This window comes from Phascolarctos cinereus, unplaced genomic scaffold (genome assembly GCF_003287225.1).
Source record: "Phascolarctos cinereus isolate Bilbo 61053 unplaced genomic scaffold, phaCin_HiC Scaffold_2;HRSCAF=192, whole genome shotgun sequence".
In the NCBI taxonomy this organism is placed as follows: Eukaryota; Metazoa; Chordata; class Mammalia; order Diprotodontia; family Phascolarctidae; genus Phascolarctos; species Phascolarctos cinereus.
In genome coordinates this window covers 352,575,293-352,600,751 of record NW_027555625.1, presented here as the reverse complement: position 1 = coordinate 352,600,751, position 25,459 = coordinate 352,575,293, and the positions used below count along the sequence as shown (strand labels likewise).

The window sequence follows — 25,459 nt, the reverse complement described above, 5'->3', positions numbered from 1 at the left end:
GTTCCCAAACCTATTTGGCCCACTGCTCCCTTTTCAAAAACAAAAATTACTCAGCGCCCCTCTGGAAATCTGCTTTGTTTAACCCTTTAACAGTTTTTTTGAAATTTGCACCATTTCCAAAAAATATAATTTTTTTAAAAAAATGATGCATCTTAAATTTAATAACTTATTGTAAATTTGTGGGGGTTTTCCTGCATTGAAATTTTGATGACACAATATTGCCTCATGTAACCGTATAGCATCGTATTGTAAAAAAAAAATCACGAACACACACATATTCCTGCTGATGCATGATGTGTCCTGGACCTCCCAACAGCGTAGGACACGCTCACCTGCCAGCACTTGCTTGTTAAGACTTGTCAGAGGACTTGACCACTGATTGGTTATAACTTGCATTTTGTGTGTTTATTTGGAAAATAATGCAATCACTCTGACTATAACTCTGTTACACAACAGATGAAACATGTGCAAATGGTTTTCAAAATTTTATCATCTTCTCTTCTTTCATTATGCTTCCACTGCCCCATTATTTTTATTCAATGCCCCACAATTGCACCAGAGGCTGCTACCATCCCCCTGGATCGTTCCAGCATCCCCAGGGGGTAGTATCTCCCACTTTCAGAACCTCTGGTCTAGACAGACCACAAAACAATAAATCAAGCCTTGATCTGTAGAGTTTGGAAAATTCCAAGTCACAAATGCTCACTGGAAATTTACCAACTCTCTCAGCTGTTTCAAGCTGGCTCCAGCATACATTTGGTTCCATCTCACTAGAAGAGGTCTTCAAATAGAATCTGGATGCTCACTTGTTAGGTATATTGATGGTGTCCTTTTAAATTTATGATTTGGACTAGACAGACACTTTTATCTCTGAAATTCCATGGTGCATATGTTATTCCCACCCATGTTAAGTAGGACTGTTTCTTTCATTTCATCAAATGCTTTATTCATAACTTAAAGCCTTCCCTAGCCCTTCCTGTTTTCCAATGCTTACTGTCTTTTTATTTTCTATTTGTCCTGTATATAGCTTGCTTTGTATAGAATTGTTTGCATGTCGTCTCCTCCATTAGATTGTAAGCTCCTTGAGGGCAAGGACTGTCTTTTGCCTCTTTTTGTATCTCCAGCACTTAGCACAGTACCTGATACATAGCAGGTGCTTAATAAATGTTTATGGATTGATTTATTGATTGAATATTGAGTATCCAGTGCAACCATTTATATTTTTTTAATGATGATTGAGTTAAATTAATTTCTGTGAATATAACTTTTTTTTCTTTTTCCTCATTAATCCATCCTCCCACCCTTCTTGTCCCCCACAAGTAGAAATGTTTCCTTATAACAAATAAGTATAGTCAGACAAAACATATCAACACACTCACCATGCCTGAGAATGGATCTGTACCTCTGTTCCATCATCTTTCTGCCAAGGGGAGGAAGGTATGTTTCATGCTGTCTTTTCTGCTCACACTACTATTTCAAGCGACACTCTGCTTCCTCTCATATCTTCCAGACAGTCACTCAATGTGGGCATCAATGAGTAGCCTGAGCAGCGAGGACATGCAGCCTGATTATACCAGCATCGAACAGCTCTTCTGTTTCCCAACCACGAAGCCCAAGGAGAAGGAGGCAGCCCCAGCCAAGAAGGAGCCCAAAGAGGTACTTGGCTGGGGGCACTGGTCAAGGATATACTCCCTGGGGTAGGATAGCTTCCATTTGGAAAGTACTTCAGAGTTTACAGAGTGATTTGTTTTTTTTTCAATAGCCCTGCAGATAGAACAAGGTTATTATTCCTGTTTTATAGATCAGAAAACTGAGGCACAGAATAGGGAAGGGACTTTGCCTATGATCATGCAGCCCAGGGCTTTTTCTACTGCCTCATGCTGTTTCTCATGTGAGCCCCTCCTTTGAAGGTTGGACTTTGTTTTCTTTTCCCAGATTACGTTTCTAGATGCCAAAAAAAGTCTCAATCTGAACATTTTTCTGAAGCAATTCAAATGGTAAGTGTTGAAGTCAAGGGCAGGCCAGATTTTGTCACCAAAAGCACCCATGTGGGAAGTCTCCACCATAGGCCTATCACAGCACCTGAAATGCCACCATTAGCCTTCAATTTCCTTTTCCTTTGAAGAACTTTGTCTTCCTGAAACACCTACCTATTAAAATACAATTCTGGAACAGGAGTCTCTCCTACAGAATCCCTGATTAATATTTCCAGGTACAAGTCTATTTGTAGCCAGTGGGGAAGGACCTAGTGGATAAAATGATGCTTAGAGGATGGGGTGAGAGGAAGAATTAGATGAGAGAAAGAGAGAGGAGCAAGAGAAAATGAATGAGAATTTGAAGGACCCAAAAGGCAAACTCCTGGAGGAAGACAGGAGGGTAGGTGGTTCAGTGGACAGAACACTAGAGATGAATTCAATCCAGATACTTACTAGTTGTGTGACCATGGGGAAGTCACTTAATCTCTATCTGCCTCAGTTTCTTCAACTGTAAAATAAGGAGCATTGGATTGAATCAACTCTAAGATCCTTTCCAACTCTGAATCTATGATCCTATGAGCCTTTGATCTCTTTCTTAGAGACTAGATCTAAGGAAGAGAAAATGGGGAGTATCACTGATGAGTTTTCAGGAGGAGAGTAGGGAAGAAGAGAGAGTTCATAGCAGATGGCCTCAGTTTTCTCAGTTAAATATGAAGGACATCTTTTGAGAGGAAAGAGATGCAGTTCTGCAACTTCCTCTAGTACCATACAATGTTTTTTTAAAAAATTTAATTTATTTTTTCCAATGACCAAAAAACTTTTCTCTCCTCATTCTCCCCTCCAACTTAAAAAAAGAAAAGAAAAGCAAAATCCTTGTAATAAATATACATAGTCAAGCAAAACAAAATCCCACTTTGGCAACATCCACAAAATATATGTCTCAATCTATTCACCTCTCTTTTAGGATATGGGTAGCATGTTTCATCGTGGGTCCTCTCAAATCTGATTGGTTATTGTAGAGATTAGAATTCTTAAGACTTTCAAAGTCTTGTTGTTATTCTATAAATTGTTCTCCTGGTTCTACTCACTTCATTCTGTATAAATTCATATAAGGGTTCCCAAGTGTCTCTGAAATCATCCCCTTCATTATTTCTTATAGCACAGTTATATGTGCCATAATTTATTGAGCCATTCCCCAATTGATAGGAATCCCCTTAGTTTCCAATTCTTTGCCACCACACGCACACACACACACACACACACACACACACACCACACACACACACACACACACACGATACTATAAAAATTTGTGCACCTGTAGGTCTTTTCTTTGATCTCTTCAGGGTATAAGCCTAATTGGGGCATAGCTGCATCAAAGGGTGTGCAACCTTTAGTAAGTTTGGGGGCACAATTCCAAATTACTTCCCAGGATAGCAGTGTATAATGATAAGGGAGCGGGAGAGGTAGGAGCAGTGGTGCAGGAACCCATTTGGTAGACAGGGTTTGAGGGGCAACAGGACAGGGGAGCAAGGGATTCAAGGGGAGAGGATAATCTGTGGTTGAACTAGTCAACTCTAGGCCCAGATGGATTCTGAGGTCTCCTCCGACTTAGAGGCTATGCCTATCTCTCTGTGACTGTGAGATATTTTCTGCCCTTGATTACTTCTTTAGTAGTGAGGCCCATGTGGGGCCAGTCTTGGCTCTGTTGGGTGGAGTGTTGAGCTCACACCTAACTGCTCTTTCTACAGCTCCAATGAGGAGATCACAGACATGATCCGGAGAGGGGACAGGACCAGGTTTGATGTTGAAGTTCTGAAGCAGCTCCTCAAACTGCTCCCCGAGAAGCATGAAGTAAGTTGTGCTGGCGAAATGGATTCTTGACTTTATCTTTTTTTTGGGGGGGTGAGGCAATCGAGGGTTAAGTGACTTGCCCAGGGTCATACAGCTAGTAAGTGTCAAGTGTCTGAGGCTGGATTTGAACTCAGATCCTCCTCACTCCAAGGTTGGAGCTCTATCCACTATGCCACCTAGCTGCCCTGACTTTATCTTTTCAATAAGAAGATGCCCAGTATGCCCAGTAACATTCTCAGAGTCTCTATTTGTTCAGTCCTATGCTTGTCCACACAATGGGGACAAATGAGAAAGAAAAGATCCTAGCCAAGAACTGAGATTGCATGGTCTGGAGGAGACAAAGAAAAAGCCTTGCCCTCAAGAAGTATACAATCTAAGAGGGAAATCACACACACACACACACACACACACACACACACACACGCACACACGTAACACATTAAATTAAAAGGGGGCAAAATGTGATCCAGAACCGGGGTATGCTATTTAGCCAGAACTGTAGGAGTCACAGCAAGGGTAGGGAGGAGTCAGAGGACACTGCCTGGAACACACAGGGCTTGAAGTACAGGAATGCTTGTGGGGACGTAGAGGAGGAACTGCTGCCAGTACTTTGGGCTACCAGGGCCCGAGTCTTCCTAGGGTGAGGAGCCCTCATCCCTTTGTGGTTTCTGTGTTTACCAGATAGAAAATCTGAAATCATTCCAAGAGGAGAAAGCCAAGTTAGCCAGTGCTGACCAGTTCTATCTCCTCCTCCTCAATGTTCCCAGGTAAGTGCTCCACAGCACAGAGCCATGCCCTTTCCTTCTATAAGCTTGTCCTTCTAACAACACAGTAGCACTGAGCCTCGTGGGTCTTAACTCCCCAGAATGAGGGAGATTTATAATGGAGACCAACCAGCATTTATTAAGCACCCATTCTGTGTCAGGGGTGCCGGCAAGAGAAAGATATAGAAGCTCTGTACTCAGTACATTCTAAAAATACATACAAAATATATATGTGGAAGTTTCTGAATAACTTCAGACATGTTCTGGTAGGTAGGCAGGTATGATCAGCAAAGGCCCTCCCATAGAAGGGTGGTATTCAGAGGGAGCTTAAGAGAGAGCTAGAGATTCTAAGAGTCAGAGTAGAGGAAGGCATGCATTCTAGACATGAAGGACTAATTCTGCAAAGATGGAATGTTGTATGCTGGGACCTATAAATGAGAGAGTGCCATTTGGCTGAAACATAAGCAGTGTGTGGAAAGAGAGTAACATGCAATAAGCCTAGAGAAATGGGCTAGAGCCAGTCGGTGAAGGGCTTTAAATGCTGACCAGAGGAGTCAGTATCCTAGGGGTAACTGGAAGCTACTGGAGCTTCTGAGCAAGGGGGTGACATGGTCAGAGCTGTGCTTTAGGAATATGTCACTTTGGCAGCTGTGTGAAGGATGGATTGGAGACTCAAGGCAGGAAGAACAATCAGGAGGCTAGCCTTGAATTGGGTGGTGTCTGGATGGGTATATGCAGGAGAGAAATGTTGGGGAGTTAAAAATAAGCAAGATTTGGCCATTGATTCTGCACGGGAAGTGAGGGAGGGTGAAGAGTCAAGGATGACTGAGGTTTTGAAACCTGCCTGACCAAGGTGGCCTCCACACAAAGAGGAAAGTTAGGAAAGCGGGGAAGGTGGGCTGAGGAGGAAAGATGACAATGAGTTCTCCATAGGACAAGTGGCCTTTAAAGTGCCCACAGCCCATCTAGTGGGTTTGGTCTTCTAGGTAGCTAAACAACTGGGAGTCATCTTCCTAGAGATAACAACAAATCTTTGAGAATGGAAGAGATCCCTTAGAGGGTGTGTACAGAGGGAGAAGAGAAGAGGGCCCAGGACAGAGCCTTGAGAGCCACCCACGCTTCCAGGGTGGGACACAGATGATGATCCTTCAGAGGAGGCAAAGAGAGGTAGGAAAACCAAGAGGGAACAGTGACATGAAACCCAGAGAGGAGAGGGACGTGGCTCATGACCCTGGTCGGGAAAACATTAATTACTCTTTTAATCACAGTCTTGTATACATGGTAAACTTATTTAAGAAAAAGCAGTGGGAAAATCCAAATTTACAAAGCAGATAAATAAAGGAAGGAAATTTGCCACAGGCTTCAAAATAACACTTTTCTTATCATGTTTAAAATTTGATTTGTTTTAAAAAATGTTTTGTATTCTTCTTTCCAAGAACATCGTTGTTATATTAAGTTAGAGCCATTTCTAAAGTCCCTTATAACTCCAGATCTATAGTCCTAAGACTTACATAGGTTTAGCCATCAGGCATTGATGCTGAGGGATTCTGGACCTTCCCATCATCTCCTGCTTCGTGGTGCATTGTACAGCACCCTAGACAGACAGATAGGTAGAAGAACCTGGGTTTTAGTTCCTTTGCTCCTTTGCTCTGGGACCTTGACCAAGATACCTTTCCTTTCTGAGCCTCCACATCTTCTTCCATAATGGTCTGTAATGGCCCTTCCAACTCTGACATTCTGAGTTCTTTGTTATCAGGTCTCTTCCAGCTCTGACACTCTAAGATTCTATGATCATGTGGAGTACATCTAGTTAACAAATTAGTCAAAGCCAAACAGGCTTGGGCCTAGGTTGGCCCTAGGACTTGCTGACCCCACGGTCAACTTCCTAGAGTACCATTGCCTCTTCTCAGAGCTGGTCCGGAGGACCTCAGCCACAGCCTTTCACTACTTTCTAAACCTTCCTTGATCCCTCATCAAAGGGCCCAACCCCTTGGCCTTTCTGGCCTCTGAGCTAGCTTGGTCCTGCAGGCTCTGAAATTAGTAGCATCCAAGTTCTAGCTTCTCCTTTGACATATTACTGCATCCACCTTTGGACGCCTCTTCCTGTCCCTCCCTGCTTCTCCCTTTTTCCTCCCTCCTCAATTCCGCATATTCTAGACATTACAAGTACCTTTTCCGGATCTTGTTCATACAGGGCAAAATAACATGCAAATTCAGAAATAACACACCAGGGGAAAGTCATTAGATGTGTATATACAATAAAATTCACTAGCCTGAGACTAAATGGCATTGTGATTTCTAGTCTAATCATTAAAGTTTTCTAGACAAGTCCAGATTCTCTCTTGGCCTGGGATCATCTGTTCCCTTCATGGTCCCAGACTAGAATGGTCTCATCCCTAGCTAAATATGAAATTCATCCACCTATTAAATATTGTCTGGACTAAGCTCATTGGTCCATTCTCCTAATCCTGGTCTCACTCTTAGCCAATCTGAATGTCTTCTAATAACACTGGGGGAGCAATGGGAAAGAACAGGGGAGTACTTCAAAATACTTTTGTTCACTTATATCTTCCTCCTATCAAAGGAGTACAAAGCATAGTCAAAAAGACTGGAAATCTACCTGATACATAGTAAGTATCAGGACACAGCCTCGGTAGGGGGTGAGTGCATCCCAAGGGGAAAGGGGAAACAGGAGAAGAAATGATTTGGGAGTGATATTCTCTCTATCTTAACATATTCAAAGGCTATCATTTGGAAAAAAGGGTTAGATTTGTTTTTCTTGGCCCCAGAGGGGAAAATCCAAAGCAACAGAAAAGGGAGAACAGAGAGAAAGTTGCAGAAAGGATGATTTTGGCTCAGTGTAAAGAAAAAACTTTTTAAGTGTCATAAAGTAGAACGATCTCTCTTAGAAAATTATGAGCTCCCCATCACTAGAGGTCTTTAAGAGGAGGCTGAATGACCACATATTAGGGAAGTCATAGGGGTTCTTGTTCAAGTATGGATTGGACTACAGAACCTCTGAGGTCTTTTCCAGCTCTGAGAATCTGGGGCTCCCAGTGGAATTGAGCCCATTATGGGGAACCAAGTACCTATTTCCATATTTATTCCATATATTCCACATACATCATATATTCCATATATCCTATTACCTATATTTCCATATAGGAGCTGTGACCTATATCTGTACTAATTCCCCATTTTAGCTACCAGCTGCGGATTGAGTGCATGCTGCTCTGTGAAGAGACGGTCATCATACTGGACATGATCCGACCCAAAGCTGAGGTCATCCGCAGGGCCTGTGAGAGTAAGTGGAGCCATGGGGGCCTCACAGGGTGGGACTCATGGGTAGACCCCAAAACTGTATGGATATGGGCTCAAATGCTATCACTTCTTCAGTCTGAAAAATGGAAACAGAGAGAGGACACGAGTAAAATCTGTAAGGAAATAGATCAAGAAATGTAATAGTTGTGGTTACTAAAACTCAGGAGCTAAAACTGGAGTCTGTCCCCCATTTTCCTTCTCCCGTAGTACCGTAGATTGAAAACCAAGAGGAACTTCACAGGGCTTCAAGTCCAGCCCCCTTGTCTTACAGATGGGCAAACTGAGGCCCAGGGAGATTAAGGGATTTGTCCAAGGTTACACAGGGAGTGGCAAGATTTAAAATGAGCATTCTGAGGGCAGATGAGAGAACATAACATCCCATATCCCACACAGGCCCACCCCAGGAAGAGATGTGAACTAGCACACTAACCCCTCAATGGTAGAGTCTGGACTTTCTTTCTTTCTTTCTCTTTTTGATGCAGCAGTGAAAAAACACTGGTTTTGAATTCACAAGACCTCTTTTCAATTCTTACAAAAGACAGGAAGAAAGAGAGAAAGAAAAAGAAAGAAAGAAAGAAAGAAAGAAAGAAAGAAAGAAAGAAAGAAAGAAAGAAAGAAAGAAAGAAAGAAGAGAAAGAAAGAAAGAAAAAGAAAGAAAGAAAGAAAGAAAGAAAGGGAGAAAGAAAGAAAAAGAAAGGAAGGAAGGAAGGAAGAAAGGACGGATGGAGGGAAGGGCAGAAGGAGGGAAGGAAGGAAAGATCAGTTTAATATCTGCTTCCCGTTGTTCAGTCATTTCCAACTTTCTGTGACCCCATGGACTTTTGTCCATGCGATTTTCTTGGCAAAGATACTGGAGTGGTTTGCCATTTCCTTCTCCATTGTATCTCCATTTTACAGATGAGGAACTGAGGCAAACAGAGGTTAAGTGACTTGCCCAGGGTCTGAAGCTACTTTTGAACTCAAGTCTTCCTGACTCCAGGCCTGCTACTTCCTGGTCATATCACTCAGGCCCTCTGACCCTGAGTTTCTGACATCCATAAAATTAAGTGATCTTGAAATCCATCCCCAATTCTATGTACTGTGATTCTATGAATTGCTTCATGGAGGAATATCAGCCAGTTCTACAAGTGTTTAGTTAAACTCCTGACGACAGACCAGTAAAAGGGTATTAAAGGATATTAATCATGTTTGGGAACGTCCCTGACCCATGAGGATAGCTACGCTGTCCCCTAACCCATCCTTCGGAGTCCCCGGCAGAGCCCCTGGTGGCTTTTTTGGGCACCTGGAAACTAGATTTGTTCACAGAACTGAATCATTAAAAACATCCCTTGCTCCACAGGTCTCCTCACCAGTCAGCGTCTGCCAGTTTTCTGCCAACTGATTCTCAAAATTGGAAACTTCCTCAACTATGTAAGTTGCCCGCCAGCCCACTACAGACCACAGGGACTGTCCTGCCTCCTCCCTGTCTATGGGAGCCTTACTGACGGTTTTTCTGATCTCTTCCAGGGGAGTCACACAGGAGATGCTGATGGTTTTAAGATCAGTACCCTGCTCAAACTCACAGAAACCAAGGCCAACCAGAGCCGTGTGACCCTGCTACATCACATCTTGGAGGTAGGGAACCTGGAGGCCTTTGCCAAACATTCCCTGGCGGGAGCTTAATTCTCCACATTCACAACTGCTACTCCATTAAAAGGTTGTTTTTTTGTTGTTGTTTTTTATCAGACTTGTGATTTGGTTGATGTAGGGAGCTCCTGAGAGGGGACTAGCTCCTCAGCCAAAGTAGACTGGCGGGGGAGCTAGGTGGCGCAGTGGATAGAGCACCGGCCCTGGAGTCAGGAGGACCTGAGTTCAAATGCAGCCTCAGACACATAATACTCACTGGCTGTGTGACCCTAGGCAAGTCACTTAATCCTGATTGCCTCACCAAAGAGCCAAAAAGAAAAACCAAACGAAGTAGACTGGCACTTTCTCTGGTCTGAGAGAGTTGCCTAGAATGCTGAGAAGTTAAATGACTTACCCAAGGTCATACAGCCAGTATGTATCAGAGGCAGGGCTTGACTCTAGTTCTCTGGACTTTCAGGACAGAGCTCTACCCACAGGGCCACACTGTCCTACTACAAAAGTTGAAGCATAAGAGCATAAAGCCTCCGCTGTCAGGCTTCTCTATTCTCTTTGCTGTCTTCCTGCCAGTGTCCTAACTTCTCAGCTTCTGGAAACTCACTTCACAGCATTGGAGCATGTTAGAGGGGGAAGAGACCTTACAGGTCCTCAGGACCAGGACAGGCTATTGCGCACATTGATGGTCACAATACGGCATGGTTTTCTTTCGTTTTCCCCACAATGTCACAAGAAGAGTTTCATCTGATGCAAAGACAAAAAGCATCAATGTTTTGGTTTTTTTTTTGAAGATCCCCACTTTAGAGATGGGGAATTAAAAGCCCAGACTTGCCCTCGGTGAGTCAGTGACTTGGCACTTCACTGGTTCTGACCTTGAGAAAGGCTCTCCTCCCCTTGGGGCATAAAGCACGGAGGTTGGACTAAGTGGTCCCCAGCGTCCGTCCCTTCCAGCTCTAACATTCGTAAGCAGTCACCAGTGCTAGCGATGTAAGGAGTGTCCTCTGAATTCCATGGCCCAGTCTCTGCCCTTCCTGGAGCTCAGAGCTGAAACAAGCTGAGCTGACTATATACCCTGGGAAGATCGGGTAGACAGACTGGCCACAGTTAACAGACATCCAGATGGACCCACTCCACAAATAGGCTAAGGGTGGGGGGGGGGTGCCTCAGATGAACAGGGGGCTAGGGCTATTGTGAGAAAAATGGTGCAAGGCAATGTTGCTAAAAATAATTTTTTTCTACAAATGAGTGGATATCTGGTTCACACTAGGGGTGAAGAGCCATGAGAGGTGGCTCATGTCCAGATCAGACAGGCTCAGGGAATACAGTGGCTCTCTCTTTAGTGGCCAATCTACTCAGATTGGAGCTGGGGTTTGGAGGCATTAAAGGAAAGAATGCTTTGGCTAAAATGCAATTCAAAAAATATTTATTAAGTGCCTGTTATATGTAGAGCACTGTAGTGGGTGCTGGGGAAGATTTCTGCTGTAGATAAGACACTGTCCTCACCTTTATTGATGCTGAAATGTTCCTTCTTTTTCAGGAAGTGGAAAAAAATCACCCTGACCTCCTGCAGCTCCCCAGTGACCTAGAGCACATCTCCCGGGCAGCAGGGTAAGAAACTTCCCTCATCATTGCTATGGCTCCCATGCCCAAGAGGAGAAGAGCATGGTTGGACCTGGCCCTCTTGGTATCAGCCAAAAGAAAAGCATTTTCACTCATTTACTGATCCTACATTTGGATCGTAAATGAACAATTTCCCCATAAGACCTTGGGAAATGGCTTTAATGGAATTAGAATCCTTTACATCTGGGAGAGCATGCAACCATTAGAAAAATCCTTATAGTGGGAGTCAGGAGACCTGGGTTCTAATCCTGGCACTGCCTATGACTGACTGTGTGGCTTTCATTGGGCAAGTCCCTTGTTTTGGAGGGGGCTTCAGTTTTCTCCTCTCTAAAAACTGAATGCATTAAACTAAATATCCTCCAGAATTCCTTTCCAGCTGACATTCTGTGCCATATTCTGCTTTCAAATACACGTTATGGGGCAGCTAGGTGGCGCAGTAGATAGAGCTCCAGCCTTGAACCTGAGTTCAAATCCAGTCTCAGACACTTGATATTTACTACCTGTGTGACCTGGGCAAGTCACTTAACCCTGATTGCCTTACCAAAAAAAAAAAGGCAAAAAAAAAAAAACCACACACACATTATTCTCGAAATAGGCCCATTTTCCCATCCATACAATTGACAGTATGGGGGAAATTGTGGTATAATTATTGATCTCTAGCTGTTACATTTTGATTGTTATCACTGCCCTCTCTGGTCCTCAGTTTCTTCATCTGTAATATGGGGGAGGGGAGGGGAGAACAGATATCATCAGGAGAGAGGAAATAGGCCTTTCCAGTTTTTACACCAGGTGATCCCTGACCTGTGGTCTCACAATGAGGTCCTTCTTCCACCCCTCCCCTTCACTAACTCTTAGGATCAATATCGATGTCATCCACTCGGAAGCCAGCACTAACCTGAAGCAGTTGCTGGAGATGGAGCAGAAGGTATCTTCAGGGATTCCCGAGGTTCAGGAGCAGTACGCAAAGCCCCTCCAGGCAAGTGACCACCAGCTGAAGCTTTAGGCCAAATCAGGGAGGTGGGTGTAAACTCTCGGGGGCTGGGTACAGTCAAAAGGAGGCACAGGCCAGTATGTGTTTTATTGGGGAGTAGCTTTCGAAGTAGACCAGAGATGGATGGAAACTGGGAAGAGGGAAGGTGGGGAGACAGATAAACATAAAGGCAGAGAAAGACATAAAAAGGAGAGGGAAAGTCTAGTGCCCTGGGTGCTAAAGCACTCAAGCGATTTGGCAAGTCTTTCCTGAATTCCACCCACTAATGCTTCCATTCTCCCGTGTGACCAAGTCAATGCTCAGCTCCGCTGTTCGGGAAACAGCAGAGCAAGCAGACCTGGGCCTTGCCCAAGGGAATTCACAGTGTGGGAGGGACAAAGGAAGCAGACCTGGGCCTGCAGAGGTTCTGCGATTCATGTGTGGGGTGTCTGAAGGGGTCCTCAGACACAGCTGGACTGTGAATGAATGACTCTCCCCAGGATAGCATCTCAGCCTCCAGGGAGTTAGAGGAAGAGTTTAAGGTCATTGAGAGGAAGAAGGTGGAGCTGGCTGACTACCTCTGTGAGGATGCCCACAAGCTCTCCCTGGAGGACACCTTCAGCACCATGAAGACATTTCGAGAACTGTTCATCAGAGCCATGAAGGTGAGTGTCCTGTGAACAAGGGAAAACTTTAATGCAGTGCTACAAGTAAAAAAATTCAAATTGCATAGATATCCATTTGGTATTTGCTGAGCACAAAGAACATTTACTGGGCACTTTTGAGACCCTGCATTTCCAGTAAAGATAGATAGAATGAAAGAAAGAAAGAAAGAAAGAAAGAAAGAAAGAAAGAAAGAAAGAAAGAAAGAAAGAAAGAAAGAAAGAAAGAAAGAAAGAAAGAAAGAAAGAAAGAAAGAAAGAAAGAAAGAAAGAAAGAAAGAAAGGAAAAGAAAAGAAAGAGCATTGAATAAGCATTGACTGTGTGCACTGACTTAGGGCAGCTAGGTGGTGCAGTGCATAAAGTGCTGGACCAAGTCAGGAAGACTCATCTTCCCGAGTTCAAGTCTGGCCTCAGACACTTACTAGCTATATGACCCTGGGCAAACCTTGTTTGCCTCGGTTTCCTCATCTGTAAAATGTGCTGGAGAAGGAAATGGCACACCACCCCAGTATCTTTAACAAGAAAACCCCAAATGGGGTCAAGAAGAGTCATACACAACTCAACAATAACACCAGTGTGTAAGGCATTGTGCTAAGTGCTGGGGATACAAAAACAAGCAAGATATACCATAGTAATGATCCCCGACATCTACAGGCTACTTGTAACTTCCTCAAGCCCTCTCGCATCTCTTATATCATTTCAGCTTCCCAACATCCCAAAGATTCTAAGCCCCCTATTTGCAGCCAAGGAAACTTTGATAGCTACGTGCCTGGTTTCACAAGGAGCTGGTGGCAGAATTAATGCAGAACTCCCAGCTTGCATTGTGTACAAGGACTTGGGTTGGAAACCTGGCTCTGATACTCACTAGCCAAGATATTTGGGGCACATCATTTCCTGTCTCTAAGGCTCTTATGTAAAATGGGGATAAGAATATTTCCACAGCCTGCCTCATAAAGTTGTGAAGAAAACATTTCATAAACTGTGAAGCACTGTGGAAATGGGAATAGCGTTCACTTATAGAAATGGGATCTAATATTATTTGAGAGGCACTGTGGCATAGTAGATAAAGGGCTGGCCCTGAAGTCCAAGAGCCCTAGATTTAAATGCTGCCTCTGACATGTACTATCTGTGGGCACATCTTCCTTCACCTCTCAGTGCCTTCAGACAACCCTCCGAGGCTGTAACTTACAGATGAGTTCCCTCTCTGCATCAGTAGAGGGATCTCCACACTTGGAACTGTCTACACCAATAAAATCTTTTCCATTCCACTCCAAAGCTGTCATCAGGGGAGCACTGGATTCCTGGGGCCCATGTGATAATGGGATCAATGGCCTGCATGATCATAGTGGCTTCTTTATTTAATGTGACAACTTGTATCTAATTTTTTTTCTCTACCTGAAGGATTGCCTCAGCATCGGGTAACATCACCCTGCTTCCTCACAGGCTCTCTTTTATGCACCCAAGAAGTTGGGGCATTCATACCAACATCATCAGGATACCTTAGACTGAGGTGCCAGGCTGGGCACCACTGGAGAGAGCCATGCTGACATGTTGCCTGCTCATCTCAGACAGAGAGAACTCCATAGTCACAGCCCTTGCCCTCAGGGAGCCCACTGAGTCAGACAGACAGAGCTATGGATTCAGGTTCCCTGCCTATCTTGGACGGACAGACAGAAGGACATAAACATTGTGGTCTCTGCTCGGCCCTTGCAGAGATCACCAGCTGACAGATAAATCCATGCAAATGAGATCCCTTCCCATCTCAGTCAATAAGCATTTATTAAGCACCTACTATGTCTCCTTGCCACACTGACACAAGAGACCTAAGCATATGTGGCTCTTGCTGCCAGGGAGCTCACCATCTCAGAGGACCATACAGGCATACTTATATGGGACACAAAGACAAGTATTGTGATTGAGAGAAGAGCAGGGCTGGGAGTCAGGAGGCCCATGGTCTAGACTCATTAACTTGCTGCGTGACCCTGGGCAGGTTGTTTCCCCCCCTCTTGGCCTCACCTTTCTCTTCTGAAAATGAGAGTGCTAAATTAGATGGTCTGTAAGACCTCTGACGTTCTAGGATGCTATCAAAAGGCATCTGAGAAAACCCAAAGCCCCAGGCCCATGCCTCTGGAGGCTCAGTGGCCAATGAGGCCCTTCTGTCTTTTTTTGTCATCAGGAGAACAAGGACTGGAAGGAGCAGGCTGTGAAGGCAGAGAAGAGGAAGAAGCAGCTGGAGGCTGAAGAAGCTAAGAGGCTGCGGGGGGAAGATGGGAAGATCAGTAAGCCGGGGGACCAGGGCCATGGGGTTTCTGGGCCAGGTGAGCAGCTTAGGCTACACGGTAGGGAGAAGTTCTCTCCCCCTACTACTCTTCAAGCCCAAGACCAGTTTTCCTAACCCAAGACCAAGAGTGAAGGCTTCCAAAGCCACTCCCTGCAAAGGCCACTTGCTGTAGAAGGCCCTCCCTGGTTAATTCTGCCAGAGATTCCAGTAACCCTTCAGTCCTATACAACCTTAGTCCCTGGAAATTATTTTCTTTCTAAATACCTTTACATCCTTTTTAGATTCCCTTTCTCCCCTTGGGGGCTTTTGGAGGGCAGAGGTCATATCTCCTTCCTCCTCTTCAGACTTGGGGCTCCCAAAAGGCAGATGCTGTGTCTTCTATTCTTTCGGTCCCAGAGAGCTCAGGACTGAGCAGGCTGTATCTGTGGGGTGACTGGGGGACTTCTGGGATTTCTGTAGTTCGGAAGGGAACGGTGAAACAGGAGGAAGTATGTGTCATCGACGCCCTCCTGGCTGACATCAGGAAAGGTTTCCGGTTGAGGAAGACCGCCAAGGGCAAAGGGGACTCGGAGAATGGCCTAAAAGTGGCACCTTCTGAAACCTACAAGGAAAAAGAGACTGGTAAGACATGGCTCCCCTCCTCTAAACTGCCCATCCTTCAGGGTTCAAATTTCACCTCCTCCATAAAGCCTTCCCTGCTCATACCAGACATCAGTGAACTCCTCCTTCTTTGAACTTTTATAGGATGTAGAGTGTGGGCCACACAGTACATTATATGTATGTGAATTGTACTCCTTTATGACAGATCAGGAAATGGAGGCCTAGAAGGGGAAAGCAACTGAGCAGTGAATTGGGGGTCTACAATTCTGTTGTTAGGATTTAGAGACTCTTTGATTATAAATATATGTGTATACATATATATATGTGTGTGTGTGTGTGTGTATGTATGTATATATATATACACACACACACACACATACATACACACACCTACACACATATACTATGTGTATACATATCTGTGTATGCATGTATATACATATACATATATGCATATATGCACATATGCATACATATATGCACACACATATATACACACACACACACGTGTGTGTGTGTGTGTGTGTGTGTGTGTGTGTGTGTGTGTGTGTGTGTGTGTGTGTATGAAGCCCTGTCTCCCCCAAGTTGAGAAATCCCTGAGTCTCCCCCATTTTGCAAACTCACCACAAGTAGGGATTGGATCTAGTCTAGGTTGTCTCTTCATTCCTCCAGCTGAACCCAGGACTGGACAGACAGCAGGGCTCAAGAAGACTGGGTTACCTGGTTGGTTGAATTTTTGCTACCTCTGCCCTGCCATCTTTTGTACTTCTCTTCTAATGAGGAATTCCTCTCTGAGCACTGAGGTTGCCCTTTCATTAGGAGGAAGGTATGGGAGAGGAGCACAGAGAAAGAGTGAGCAAGAAGGAAGTCAAACCCGCCCAGACCTCTTATTCCCTATCATTTTAATTAACTTCCCCAGGAGAAATGAAAACATCTCAGCTGAGACTCACCAAGTATTGATTGCAAAGCCATACCTAAGATCAGGGTATCATCACAAGCAGCCCTCTAAGTGAGATGACCCAAATCCTAGCTGTGCCTCTCCCGAATTGCAGTCAGGCAGACAAGCCTTACTGGGGCTCCCCAAAGTCTCCAGCTCTCTGTTAGGTATGCTCAGACAGGACTCACTCCCCTAGGGTTCTGAATCTTCAAGGAACCAGACAGATCATTCAGAAAAGCAAGAAGGGAATGGAGCCCAATGCCACCACTGGGCTTTGGTCTCAAACCCAGGCCCTTGACCAGGTCCAAGTCACCTCTCTTTTACAGCACCAGAAAGATGGGCTCACCTGCAATCTGTCTTTGCAGAGCCGCCAAGTTCACAGGTGTCAGCAGCTTGCTCATGAAGGAGCTGAAACTGTGTCCATAATTACCTCCAGGTGACATAATTAATTGCTAGCAGACAACTCCAGACTGGTATATGTGCCATTGGACTCATTTCCTTGCGTTGATAGCTACTCAGTAAAGCCAGGGACTTGTCTGACCTAGGCTCTGTTTGGATTTTTTACTCCACTAATATGGACAGCTAGTGGCAGAGTGGAAAAAGTGCTAGACTTGGAGTTAGGAAGACCTGGGTGCAAACCCCACCTTAGATACTAGCTAGCTGTGTGACCCTGGGCAAGTCACTTAACCTCTGTCTGCCTCAGTTTCCTCAACTGTAAAACCAGAGATAATAACAGCACCTACCTCATGAGGACCAAATGAGGTAACATAACACTTTTTAAACTTCAAAGTGCTACATGAATGCCATCTACTATTATTTTTATCATTATCATTATTAAGGCCCTACCTATATTAACTACACAGGACCTATGAAAGAAGACACTATCTGCTTCCAGAGAAAGAACTAATAAGTAGAAGTATGTACAGAATGATTTTATACACATACACACAGACGTATATGTGTATATATTTATGTGTGTGTGTGTGTATCTATATATATATATATATATATATATATATATATATATATACATATATATCTTCATATATATACACACACACACATATTTGCATCTAACAGTAGCCATCTCTAGGTCAGGGGATTAAAAAAAAGGAAATTTACATGATAATTTTGTTGTATATTTGAAAGGAATAGCAAGTTAATACATAATTTACAGTTTCATGTGCAATCATCTTTTTTTTTCTATTCCAGTATGTTATGGAAATGCTTCTTTTATTTCTTAAAATAAAAAAAAAAGGTCCTACCCACTCCTCTGCCGTCCAATGTCTCTACAGTTTTGAGGATGTCAGTGACAGCAGATTGTAGGGAAGTGCCCTTCAAGGGTGAGCACCAGTCAAATCTGGGCAAATCCCTAGCACACCGCATTGTTTATTTGTGTGTCACCAGCAAACTCTTTGAAAATTACGTGTGGTTCACATGGTACAGTGGAAAGAGTCCTGGATTTGGAGTCAGAGGATTGGGGTTTAGCTCCTGGCTCTGCCACTAACTTACCTGTCTGACCTTGGGCAAATCATATAGTCTTTCTGGGCCTCAGTTTTCTCAGTTTTAAAATGGGGGGAGTCAACTGGAAGACCTTGGAGGGCCATTTATGATCCTCTTGATTCTCCTGATTACTATGTAGACATATTTGAAGAAGATTCCCCAGAGGGTATTCCGCTGCCGTGACTGCATACCTCATGGCCTAAGTGAAGTGGAGACCCCTGAGTTGAGAACTCCTAATAGCCCACTCCTTCACGAGAGGCTCTGAGTGGCCTTGTTGTCCGTTACTGTCCAAAGACAATCCCTGACCTAGGGGAGCTCTAAGATTAGGTGGGAAACGTGACACATGTAACATGAGTTCACTCTAAGACTGTGTGACTCAGGCTGTAAGGGCTAATAGGAGGTCCCTGAAGGGAGAGCTGAGTGAGGGTGAAAGGTTGTCAGGGTGGGGTATCCTAGAGAAAGTGGCGTTCAAGGTGGGCCTTGGGGGTGGGGGGAAAAGAGGAGAGAGACATCCAGGACACAGGACTGACATGAATGAAGGCTGACACACAAGTAGTAACCTGATGTGGTGGGGTGGATGTGCTTATATTGACCTTTTCCCCCAGAACAAAACCAAGTGAAAGGGTGATTCAGCGCCACGCCCACCTCTGGAGTGGTTTTACCTTGCCTGACATTCACATGTTTATTCTCAGCAGCCATAAAGGATGCTGGCAACAGCCCCAAGCCTGGGCAGGGCCTTGACCTTGCTGCTGCTGTTGCTGGAGAGACTGGGGACCAGGACCACCCAGATGGTCCTGCATCTATTATTGGGATCCCCAAAGGACCTTCTGAAGCCAGTGGCCATGGCTGCCCAAGCCCAGAGGGCAACAGAGCTTCCACACCAATGCCCAGCTTTCCTGATGGCCCTCAGATAGTGCAGCTTGATGACTCCAAGTCTCTGAAGCCCATCAGGTTTTCCAGTGGCTCTCCCCCTTGGGGCATGGACGTAGGCAGTGAGGTCGATGCCACCAGAGCGGAGGATGAAGCTGCAGAACACCAGGCTGGCAGAACAGCCGAGGGACCCAAGAATGGCTATCAGAGGTCAGAGGATGCAGAGCCAGCTTCTCCAGAGGTGGAGGAGGACGAGGAGGAGGACACAGCACCAGACTCAGTGCTGGACACCTCTCTGGACAGGTCTTTCTCTGAAGGCGCTGTTACTGATTCCTCGGGCTCTGGGACCCTCCCTCGATCCCAGCAGCGAACCAAGAAGGGATCTGGGAAGCGGAGGAAGAAGCGACATCCTAGGAGCCATGAAGGTAATCTCTTTTGTCTATTCCCAGGCCTTCTCCACTGAGTCAGAGCGGCTGATGGTGTTTCTTCTTATATGGGCATATGGCACCTGGTCTTCCTGGGGTATCTGGTGATACCATCTGGAACTCAGTTCTCAGCAAGGACACAGTTAAGCCCTGACACTATCTCTAGACTGAGCTCAGACCCCAGCCAGCCCTCTCACAAACACACATCTCTGATCACAAGAGAGACCAGGCTTAAGAAAGTGTGGATGCTCGGTAAAGCCCATCCCCCTAATGAGTCAGCCAGGTAGCTCAATGCTAGACTTGGGAGTCAGGAAGACCTGAGGTCAGATCTGACCTCAGACACTTACTAGCATCATGACCCTGGGCAAGTCATGTAACCTTTCTCAGCCTCAGTTTTCTCATCTACAAAATGGGGCTAATTACAACACCCACTTCCCAGGATTGTTGTGAGGATCAGATACAATAATTCCTATAAAGTGCTTTGCAAAACTTACAGCACTATGGACATGCCAACTTCATTTCATTTCATCATTCATTTCTTTTTCATACATTTCATACATACTAATTCGGACCTTCATCCACTTTCCCCTTATCTTCCAGTTAGGGATTCATGCCGAAGACACACACACACACACATACACCCATCATTCTTTTTCAGTGTGGCAGTGACACATAGTAGATAGAAGGGTTGGACTAGGGGCCAGGGAGCCTTCCAGTTCTAACCCACCTCAGGCACTTACCTAGCTCTATTGATCCTGGGACAGATCACTAAACCTCTCTCAGCCTCAGCTTTCTCATCCATAAAATGGGACTGACAGTGCACTTTATTCACTGCTTCACTCATAAGATTGTTACAAGGGTCAGGTGACAGGTACAAATCTCAGGGTCTATCCAGTACTCACTCACCAACCTATATAGTTATAAGTTCTTATTGCTTTCCAGACCTAGCATGGAAAAGAATTCAAGCTGTGGACCAAGAACTGGGCTCTGCACACAGTAGCCATTTCTTAAGTGTTTGCTGAATTCTTATCGCATAGTGTAGAGCAGAGGTGCCCATAACACTCCCAAGTGTTGCCCGTCAGATTAAAATGCAGTGGGGAAATATAACAAAGTAAATAAAAATACAATAAAACAGACAACATTACATGTTAAGGTCAAGTCAATATGTGGCCAGCATATGTCTGGATCAGTGGCCCCATTTCTGTTTGAGTTTGACATCGCTGGTGTAGAGCCCCATTTTGTCTCCCTTGTTTGCCTGTCCTCGGGGAGTTTGCCTTCTCAGACAGAACTACAGGTCCCCTTTTTTTGGTTTGGTTTGGTTTGGTTTGGTTTGGACTCTTTGTGACAAGGTTATCTCCTATGTGTTTTATTCAAAAGCAGAGGTTGACTCTGATTCTGGAGATGATAAAACAAAATGGCATTGTGTGGTCCAGTGAGGTAGGTAAATAGCCAGAATCGCTTCTTCTCGACTAACCCGGGTGGCGATGGTGGGACAGTGCTCTCCCCAGTCCTGTGTCGATAGCTCTCTGCTAACGTGGTGCTTCTCCCCGGGAGCTGGCAGGCTTCTCGGCTGGTAGCAAACGTGTGCTGTTGGTAGCTGGTCGATTCTTCTTCCCTCTGTCTCCCTCCTTCCTTATCTTCTCCCCTCTCTGACTCCCCAGGTGAGGAAAGATTGCTGGTTATCTTAAAATGCCAACATTTCCATGTTAAGGTAACCATTGGCCTCGCTTCTGCTGACTGTTCCTCTCTTGCACGGAGGCAAACGCAACTCCAGGTCCGTCAGTAGCCTAGTCCTTTCTTTCTAGCCTATCACTGCTAAGCTTTATTGAATGGATTCACTAGGAGGAAACTGAGGCCCCAGGAAGTCATGATTTGCTCAGGGTCACAGAAGCAGTAAGTAGCCAGGCTTATGCTTTGAACCCAGATCCTCTAAGTCTACTAAAGATCTGGATTTGAATCTCAGCTCTGATACTGGCTGTGTCTGATACTGCCCCTTTCCTTCCCCAAGCCTCCTTCTCCTCTGTAAAATATGTGGGCAGGACTGGGTAATCTCTAAGATCCCTTCCTATCATCCTGTGAATGGGAAGTAAAACGATTGAAGGCTGAATGAAATTACTCTCAGATTTTTGCTGGAAAATCGTGAAGCCATTTGTTCAGGCTGAAGCAGAGTCGGAGGTGCAGTGTCCTTGTGTCCCCTTCTCCTTGGCTGACATTCTCACTAACAAGGGGTCTTTCCCCACTTCGATCTGCACTGCGCCCCTTCTCGAATGCAGACGGCTCAGCGGCATGATGAGGATGGGGAGAAGAGGAGGGTCCCTCTTAACAAAACTGTTTATTCTTCTTCCTTCCCTACAGGTATCAGGCCCAAGGCCATAGCCAAATGAGGAAGACTGGAGATGGAGGCTGACTTCATATATGCCCTGTGCTGCAGTGGAATCCTGGGGCTGAGGACACTTATACCACAAGGGGCCGGGGTGGGAGGGCACACGGAGAGTGTCAGGGACAGATACTCCTGTTCCTCGGGAGTTCTGGGCTGGGGACTAGAGACCCTAGAACTCAGTGCCTTACATTGATGGGACCCAAGAGTGTGTCTGCTGAGCTTGCTAAACAGTGCCCCCCCCAGACTTGGGACAGAAGGCGATGGACAGACCTTGCCTTGGATCCACAGGATGGCAGCTAGAGATGAGCGCTCTAGTCTCCACCTTGTTTGGATGGTGGGGCCCAAGCCCAAACCTATTGACCAGTTAAACTAGAAAGCCTACCCACACCCCCAGACCAAAGTCCAGTGTCCTCCACATCCCCTCCCAATAGCTCTTTTTCATAAACACCCCTGGCGGGGCAAAGGCTTTGGTGATTGATACGATATTGAGTGTTAATATTAATATTTGATGAGGATGAGTTTCCAATGAGTTTCTATGTGCAGTGGCAATGGGATGGTTAAAAGATGTACTAGTTTCACAAGCTGCCTCTGACCTTCCTGGTTAACTATCCTAGGTTTTACCCCCCTGCATGTATCGCTTTGTAAATAGTCATTCCTTTGAACTAAAAATAACATAACTGCCATGTCTGTAGTGCATTAAGGTTTACAGACACTTCCCACAACAGCCTTGTGAGGGGCACCGTGCAAGTATTATTCCCATTTGGCAGAGGAGGAAATTGAGGCTCAGAGAGAGTAATTGACTTGTCGAGGACTATTCTAAAGGAGAGGTGGATTTTGATGGGGATTTGAGTTTCCCCACCATCCACTTGTTTTCTTGGATCATTGACTGACCCGGACGCCACTCAAGACTGGCAGTCAATGTTCTCTTTAACTTTATTATTAAAAGTCAATGGAGGGGCAGCCAGGTGGTGCAGTGGATACAGCACTGGCCCTGAAGTCAGGGAGGACCTGAGTTCAAATCTGGCCTCAGACCGAACACTTGACACTTACTAGGGTGTGACCCTGGGCAAGTCACTTACCCCAACTGCCTAAAAAAATTTTTTTAGAAGTCAGTGGAACCCAAATCTCACACCATATACCAAAATAAAGTCAAAATGGGTTCATGAGTAAACTGGGAGAACAAGGAATAGTTTACCTATCAGATCTATGAAGAACAGAAGAATTCATGACCAAACAGGAGATAGAGAACATTATGAAAAGCAAAATGGATCATTTTGATCACATTAAATTGAAAAGTTTTTGCACAAACAAAGCCGATGCAACTAAGATTAGAAGGAAGGTAGAAAATTGGGAAAGAATTTTTACAACCAGTCTCTCTGATAAGGGCCTCATTTCTAAAATATATCGAGAATTAAGTCAAATTCATAAGAATACAAGCCATTCCCCAATTGATAAATGGTCAAAGGATATGAACAGACAGTTCTCAGATGAAGAAATTAAAGCCATCTATGGCCATATGAAAAAATGCTCTAAATCATTATTGATTAGAGAAATGCAAATCAAAACAACTCTGAGGTACCACATCACACCTATCAGATTGGTCAATGTGACAAAAGGAAAATGATAAATGTTGGAGAAGATGTGGGAAAATGGGAACACTAATGCATTGTTGGTGGAGTTGTGAAATGATCCAACCGCTTTGGAGAACAATTTGGAACTATGCCCAAAGGGCTATAAAAATGTGCATACCCTTTGATCCAGCAATAGCACTTCTAGGGCTACATCCCAAAGAGATCATACAAATGGGAAAAGGACCCACATGTACAAAAATATTCATAGCAGCTCTTTTTGTGGTGGCAAAGAATTGGAAATTGAGAGGATGCCCATCAATTGGGGAATGGCTGAGCAAGTTGTGGTATATGAATGTAATGGAATACTATTGTGCTATAAGAAATGATGAAGAGGATGACTTCAGAAAAACCTTGTATGGTCTGATGCTGTGTGAAGTGAGCAGAACCAAGAGAACTTTGTACGCAATAACAGCCACGTTGTGCGATGACTAATATTGATAAACTTAACCTTCTCAACATTACAAGGATCTAAGACATCTCCAGAGGCCTCGTGATGGAAAATGCTACCCACATCCAAAGAAAGAACTATGGAAGTTGAATCGCTATCATTTTTTTTCTCTTCTGTTGAGGTTTGTTTCCTCTTTCTGATGATTCCTCCTACTGGTTTTAATTTTTACTTACAACATCACTAATGTGAAAATATGTTTAATAGGAATGTAAATGTATAGCCTATATCAGATCGTGCGCTGCCTTGGGGAGGGCGGTGGGGAGGAAGCGGGAGAAAAATTTTTAACTCAAAAGCATATGGAAGTGATTGTTAATAAATCAAAATAAATTAATAAAATTTTTTAGAAGTCAATACAGTGGGGTGGGGAGGCAGGAGTGGCAAGGGGATCAGAGACAGCAGAGTGGCTGCCTCCTATATCCCAGTCTTGTTGAGTTCCATCCAACCTAGAACTAAGGTTTTCATCTCTCCCCATCTGCATAGTTGAGAGCCTGAGCAGCAAACTTCATTTTTTAACTCAAAAGAAGTGGCTATGGAAGCCTTCATAGATAGGAGCATTTGATGAAAAGCCAACCACAGGAAAGCCAACATCCAGCATGTGTGGAAATGTCAGTCAGATTGGGGAAGAGACTGGTAGGGGGAACAGAGTCTGAGTGTGGCCTGATGTTTAGAGTTCTCCATCTGTGACCCCCACCAGGCTAGCCACACAATCCTCCAAAATTGTTTGAAGAAATAAAATTTTTACATCTTCCTTTATTCATTGGAGCAAGTGTCAAACCTCATTAAGGCAAAGTGAGCCTGCCCGCCTGTCCTCCTTGGACACATCCCTTCCCTAGCAGTACACCATCTTCCCCTGGTGCAGGGGACATCTGCAGGTGGTGGGGATGGGGGGGAGTGTCTTCTCATGGCCTTGACTGTGGAAGCTGATGGCTTAAAAAAATCCACAAACTTTTCTCCCTCAAACCCAAAGCCTAAGTTCCTTGCGTACCTGCCGCTTTTGCGGGGATATCTGAGGACCATATCTGCGGGGCTTAGTGGTAGTAACAGGCAGATTCCCTTTCTCTGAATATTGAGGACAGATCCTTCTCGCCCACGGAAGTTTTCACCAGAGACCTAGTGGGGGGAAGGCATCAACAGTTGGGGGCTAGGGGATGTGGCACCACCCCACAGTCTTGAGGGCACAGCTGTCTCCTCCAAACGATTGTATTGCACGGGTCAGGCTGCCCACTGCACTGATGCTGATGCTCCTCCCCACCCCCAATAAAAATGAATTTCCCCAGGGCCACAGTTAACTTCCTTCTAGTGCTAAGGGGCCTGCTGGTTCTTTAGAGGTAGCAAAGTGTGTTCAGCCTGTCTGGCCTGACTGCTGGTTTTTTGGGTTTTTTTTTGAAAGCACAGACAAGGACCTGGTTGTCTGTCCTGTTCTACTTTAAAATTCATGCTTCTGTTTGTCTGTCCTTTGGGTGTTGGTGTGTCTTCCAGTCTGTGTGACTGTCTCCATGTCCATGGAAAACCTTGTCTTGTTCTGTAGACTCTAGAAGCATTGTGGCAAAGCCAATGGAGAGCCAACCTAGGACCCAGGAAGACCAGGCTGTGTGA

At 44.9% G+C, this 25,459-nt stretch overlaps 1 protein-coding gene across 1 annotated transcript in view; it reads left to right on the top strand.

Moving 5' to 3' along the window:
- LOC110203045 (inverted formin-2-like) overlaps window positions 1–24,616 on the top strand; it is a 29,999-nt gene extending 5,383 nt beyond the window's left edge. Inside the window, exons 2-16 of the mRNA XM_078150385.1 lie at window positions 1,511–1,656; window positions 1,936–1,997; window positions 3,728–3,830; window positions 4,512–4,597; window positions 7,798–7,898; window positions 9,255–9,325; window positions 9,422–9,529; window positions 11,073–11,143; window positions 12,011–12,131; window positions 12,626–12,790; window positions 14,965–15,106; window positions 15,529–15,690; window positions 18,802–19,404; window positions 20,782–20,841; window positions 21,760–24,616. Coding sequence (XP_078006511.1) covers window positions 1,511–1,656; window positions 1,936–1,997; window positions 3,728–3,830; window positions 4,512–4,597; window positions 7,798–7,898; window positions 9,255–9,325; window positions 9,422–9,529; window positions 11,073–11,143; window positions 12,011–12,131; window positions 12,626–12,790; window positions 14,965–15,106; window positions 15,529–15,690; window positions 18,802–19,404; window positions 20,782–20,840 — 2,000 coding nt within the window. The 3' untranslated portion in view covers window position 20,841; window positions 21,760–24,616. The remainder of the gene's footprint in view (window positions 1–1,510; window positions 1,657–1,935; window positions 1,998–3,727; window positions 3,831–4,511; window positions 4,598–7,797; window positions 7,899–9,254; window positions 9,326–9,421; window positions 9,530–11,072; window positions 11,144–12,010; window positions 12,132–12,625; window positions 12,791–14,964; window positions 15,107–15,528; window positions 15,691–18,801; window positions 19,405–20,781; window positions 20,842–21,759) is intronic.
- Window positions 24,617–25,459: the final 843 nt, after the last annotated feature.